At 53.6% G+C, this 5,541-nt stretch overlaps 1 protein-coding gene across 2 annotated transcripts; it reads right to left on the reverse strand.

Moving 5' to 3' along the window:
* Positions 1-1,174: 1,174 nt before the first annotated feature.
* Positions 1,175-2,672, reverse strand: POU4F2 (POU class 4 homeobox 2). Of its 2 annotated transcripts, XM_067551999.1 has the most exons (3): positions 2,593-2,666; positions 2,437-2,493; positions 1,175-2,114 (listed from the first exon to the last, which is right to left on the reverse strand). In XM_067551999.1, exons 1-3 carry the CDS (start codon positions 2,664-2,666, stop codon positions 1,175-1,177), a joined length of 1,071 nt encoding a protein of 356 aa, XP_067408100.1. The 2 variants fall into 2 exon arrangements, with proteins under 2 accessions (XP_067408100.1, XP_067408099.1); XM_067551998.1 differs by having other exon boundaries at positions 1,175-2,116; positions 2,445-2,672.
* Positions 2,673-5,541: the final 2,869 nt, after the last annotated feature.

Genomic DNA, 5,541 nt, shown 5'->3' on the forward strand with positions numbered 1-5,541 from the left:
AAAAAGATTCTCCTCAGTGTAAAAGTATTGCAATTAAAGGAAAGAAAAAGCTAGCAGGTCTGAACACAGTTGTCATATAGCTTAGAAATCTAGAAGGACAAATATTGTAATGAAAAGAAACCCGAAACAACAAAACGCCACACTGTCACCTATTCAGCCACTTCTTCACTCGCTTTAGAAGTGTGTGGTGGGGACAATATGGGAATCCCCATTAAATATGTAACGCAGTAAACAAATACCTCGGACAGTGAATCAGTCTACACAAATAATGTAGGACATCTATTATTGAGTGCCAACGCCTTACAAATAAGAATACTTGCTAGAGAAATGTCTTCGTTTCAGGTGACAATTTACAGATGGCCAAAAGGGATTTTTTTTTAATAAGAAGGAAAAAGCTGAAGTTCGTAAATCCTACCAAACACAAAATATTTGATTTTCACTATCCCTACTTTTTAAAAAAACAACTTTTCTCAAGACTTAGATTCAAGAGGTGTAATTAATTAGAATGAGCACAGAATGAAGTTGCTGGAGAGATAAAATTAATAATTTACAAGGGGTTGTTTGGCAGTAATCTAATAATAGCTTTTAAAGATCAGTGAACACAGCAGGATCAGTTCTTCCCCTAAGCATTATAACTTCAGCGAAGGAAAAGATAATAACCACAGTAAAAATATATATATATTTATAATATGCAGTGTAAACGCAGAAAAACCTGCCATCTTTTTTTTTAAATCAAAATACTTTTGAGATGTCTCTCTCACGGTATTAGCCTCAACTCTGGATTAAAGTTTCAGTTTCGAGTCAATTTATTTTCTGTAAAATAGTTGCAAAGTGTACTTTTAAATTTGAACATAGGTGATGTCTTTAAGAATAAAAACAAATCTTACTTGATACGTCTTCGGTCCTTTAAAAAGAATTTCTTATCTGCCTTCAAAAAGTCAGTCTCTGCTACTGGGTCATTCTGAACAAGCAGGGGTTCTCTCCAAAGGGAACTTTCCTAAACTTGACAATTTACTTCTTGTTTGACAGTCTCTCTCTGTGTTTCTCTCTTTCTCTGTCGGTCTTTCTGTCTGTCTGTCTCTCTCTGTATTTGTCTCTCTCTCACACTATAGAGAAATATTAAAATGCGTCTTGTTGCCGATTTTTTTTTAATTAAAAAAAGCCCCCACAGACTTTAAATCCCAGCGGAATATTTCATTCGTTTCTGTTTCTGTCTCTGATTACAGAACCACACCCGGACCACGTTCTTCTTGAGGTCCAGTTTCTCTGCGATGGCAGCTATTTTTTCCGAGGAAGGACGCGGCTGGATGGCAAAATAGGCTTCCAAGGACCTCTTCTCAGGTGCAGCAATTGAAGTGCGCTTTCTCTTCTTCTCTGATCCGTTGAAGAGCTCTGGTTTGGTGAGCTTCTCCCGGTGAGATTTCTCTGCTTCTTCCAGCCAGGCTTGCAGGATGGGTTTGAGGGCGATCATGTTATTGTGGGATAAGGTAAGGGACTCAAATCTGCAAATAGTGCTTTGGCTCAGTGAGCCTACCCCGGGGATCTTCAAGTTGGCCAGGGCAGATCCCACATCCGCCTGGGTCACTCCGAGCTTGATCCTCCTCTGCTTGAACCTCTCTGCAAAAGCTTCCAAATCCCGGGGATCTGCATCCACGTCGCTCATGCATCCCATGTGAGAGGGCAGCCCGTGGGCATGGGCCATGCTGAGAGCCGCCTGGTGCATAGGGTTCATGCTGGCCATGTGAGGAGCGTGGGCTGGCGTGGAGACCACCGAGCCGTCGGGTCCCGTCATGGCTCCTAGCGCCAGCCCTGGAGAGATGTGGTCTAAAAGCTCCCCTTCCAAAGCCTGGTGAGGCTGGTGGTGGTGGTGGTGATGGTGGTGGTGGTGGTGGTGAGTGCCGGACAGGGCTGACGGGTGGGAAATGGGCACCGAAGAAGAGGAGGCAGCAGAGGTGCAAGGGATGGTGTTCATGTTGTGGTAAGTAGCGTCCGGCTTGAAGGGGCTGTGATGAGGCGGGTGATGGTGGTGGCTCTTGGACTGGGAAACTATATCCACCGCCGCCAGGGCTTCGGCGCGGGCCAGCAAACTCTCATCCAGACCGCCGAATATATTGCTCTGCAATTGCAAATAGAAGGCACACATTACTGTCAACAGGGGATCGCCCTCCCTCCGCACGCCTCTGTGCCAGGAGCACATCCCCAGCACCGCAGAAGAGCGAGAGGAGAGGCGGAGAGAGGGACCCCGCACCGCGCCAGGCACATGCACCATCCCAGGGCATAAAAATTAATAGGAAAGGCAAGCGCCGCGGAATGCATAAGGCGGGAGAGAGCCGGGGGGTGCCGGGTGATTTGCTGGGCGGGCGTGAATAAAACCGTGATCGTGCAGGTCCGGGGGGCGGCGGGGAAGGTGCCTGCAAGCGGGCGCTGCTGCGGGACGTGCCTACCGGCGGGGTTGGAAGGCAGGCTCGCCTCATCGCCTCCGAGGAGCCGTTGCTGCTGCTGCCGCTGCTCCTGCCGGCCCCGCTGCTGGCGTTGCTGGGGGAGCTGGCCGAGGGGGCGGCGGCGGCGGACGTGCAGGGGGAGGCGGTGTGCAGCGCCGAGTACTTGGGCTCGTGCAGGCTGCCGTGGGGCATGCTGAAGGGCTGCTTGCTGTTCAGCGACATCATCATCATCCTCGCTGGCGGTCGTGGGGTGGGGGTGGGGGCGCGGGGAGGAGGCGGGAAGTTGAGGCTGCGGAGAGTGAAGGTGGCGCGGGGACGCCGGGGGCTTTGCTCGCCGTCCTCCCGCCGCCGGGCTCAGCCCCGCCGCAGACCGCCCCTCCAGTCGCCGGGCTTCGCTCTCCCCACCTCGGCTCTGCCTCTTGCTAACTCCCCCCACTGCTCGGGCCGCCTGCCGGGTCCCTCTCCGCCTCCCTCCCCTCCTGCCTCGCTGGCCGCCCACCCCCCCAGCCCTCTCTCCCCGGCTCCCTGCCCCGCGCCCGCTCCCCGCTCTCCCCCACCCACCCCCAGCAGCCCCCCGGGCTCAGCCCCTTCTCCCGGCCGCCGAGCTGCAAACCAGCCCCCCGCGCGGAGCGCGCCCCGCTCGCCTCCCTAGCCTGCGCCTGGCCCTCGCCCTGCTCTCAGCCCCCCGGCCCGGCCCGGCCCGGCGCCGCTGGAGGAGGCGGGCGGGAGTCCGGCGCCCTATTGTTCTGCTGCTGCTGCTGCTGCTGCTGCTGCCTCGGCTCCGGCGGCCGCGCACCTTGGCCCGGCAGGTGCCTTGTGCAGAAGAGACATCGCTGGAACTGGCTTGTGAGGCTTTCTCTCTCCCTCTGTTTCTCGCCGCTCTTCGCCCATTGGACGGAGGCGAGGCAGGCGCTAGGTGGGCGCATGCGTCCTGCGAGCGTGCGTGGGGAAATATTTAACTGTGGTGGAGGGGGGTGGGGGGGGGGGAGCTGGGAATCCGGGGAGGGGGTGGTGAGCTAAAGGGTGTATGGCGGGGGGAAGGGTGAGGGAGAGCGTGTGTGGGTGTGTATATGGAGAGAGAGGGTGTGTATATGGACGGGGGGAGGGGGGAGCTCTATCTGAGTGTGGGTAAGTGCAGAGTGTGGAGGGGGGAGGTGTGTATGGAGTGTGCACGATGTGAGTTTGTAGGGAGTGTGTGAATGGGATGCATGTACACAATGTGTATACATGATATATGTGTTCGTGTGCATGGGGCGTGTGTGGGTTTTTTAGTGGGTGGGGGAAGCTGTTTATGGGGATACCTGATGTGGGGGTGGGTGGGGGAGGCTGTGTGAGGGGATACATGATATAGAGGGGGCGCTGTGTGTGGGGATACCTGATGTGTGTGGGGGGACCTGTGTGTGGGGATACCTGATGTGGGGGGGAGCTGTGTGTGGGGATACCTGACGTGTGTGGGGGGGAGCTGTGTGTGGGGATACCTGACGTGTGTGGGGGGGTAGCTGTGTGTGGGGATACATGATATAGATAGGGGCACTGTGTGTGGGGATACCTGACGTGTGGGGGGGGTAGCTGTGTGTGGGGGGGGGAGCTGTGTGTGGGGATACCTGACGTGTGTGGGGGGGGTAGCTGTGTGTGGGGATACCTGACGTGGGGGGAGCTGTGTGTGGGGATACCTGACGTGTGTGGGGGGGTAGCTGTGTGTGGGGATACCTGATGCGGGTGGGGGAGGTGTATAATGGGGGTATTCCCCTCCCCGGTGCGGATCCATTTGAAAACCTTTCGTTTCGGATTATTCTTCTTCATTAGCCACAATAAAAGAGGGAGGGGTGCCCAAGGGAGAGTGCATTGCGCAGATGCAGTAGGTGGACCCCCCCCCCCCAACACAGACAGGCTGGCACAAGATCCACTTATCTTCATTTCCAGCGCCGCTTGTTCCTATTTTTATCCTGTCACGCAGGCACTTTGGCAGCACTTTGTGCCCAGCCGCTTCTCTCTGAAGCGGACGCACTTTTATTCCCTGAAAACAAGGTGCTGCCTCCTCCCCCGCCCCGCTCCTCAGACCTTTGTTTGTTGCACTTCTGCGGTCTCGTTAGCTTTAGCCGAGCGCGCAGGGCGCCTGAGTGGGTGCAGGAGCCGGGGCTGGAGGGAGAGTGTCCTGGAGCTGGTTCAGGAGAAGCAGGGAGCTGGTGCAGACGAGGGTCTGGTGTTGGAAGGAGCTGGTGCCAGGGCATGGGGGAGCATGCAGGAGCTAGCTGTTAGCTAGCTGGAGGTAGCAGGTGCAGGAGCTGGTGCAGGAGGAATCGGGTGCAGGAGCCGAAGCGGGCAGAGCCTGTGGCGAGCTGGAACTGGAGTTCCCACCTTGCTTTCCCATATGTTGTTGCAGCCCTTTACCATGCGGGTCCAGAAGGGGCCCAGGATGCTCCCGCTGGAGACACCGGGACTTTTAGCACTGACTTCAAATTGGAGCAGGATCTGGCCCTACATTACCAAAACAAGCCGTGAGAAGCATCTAATCCCTCTGTCTGCACCTTTCCCCTGCTGCCTGACTCCTCCAGATACCACCAGAAGACACTGGGTACTCGCCATTGTACCAATCTGGGATTTGGGATTAAAAACCAACCACCGCACCCACTCATATGTACTTCCAACTTCCTGTTTACCTTCCCCTTTAAAATAAATAAAAAGTCCCTTTTATTTAATGTGGACGGGTTTATTTCAATGAATTTCTGTTTGCACCAGGAGATTCAAATAAGTGCTTAGGTGTTTAATTTCTCTCTTAAACAGTAGACCTGGTAATTTTAAAGGAAATCAAAAAAATTACACTGTATCAGCTCTCACTGTCGCCAGCTCAGAGAAATGAAATAAATCAAAGTTAAAAGCTTGAGTATCATTTAATTATGGTGCGAATAGCGCTTGGAAAGAAGTAGAACAACATCTCTAAACAAATTATAGCCGGGCCAGGAAGGAATTATTAGATTGAAATTTCATTTAGGCTCGGGAGACACAGCACTTCAATATGTAATCTGTTATGCCTCATCTGATTTGTATGCTTAATTCAGCTTGACGAATTTATTAGTTTTCATAATAGTAAAAAAATTGA

This window comes from Emydura macquarii, unplaced genomic scaffold (assembly GCF_026122565.2).
Source record: "Emydura macquarii macquarii isolate MOO-44397 ecotype Brisbane River unplaced genomic scaffold, CSIRO-AGI_Emac_v2 contig_1363, whole genome shotgun sequence".
Lineage (NCBI taxonomy): Eukaryota > Metazoa > Chordata > Testudines > Chelidae > Emydura > Emydura macquarii.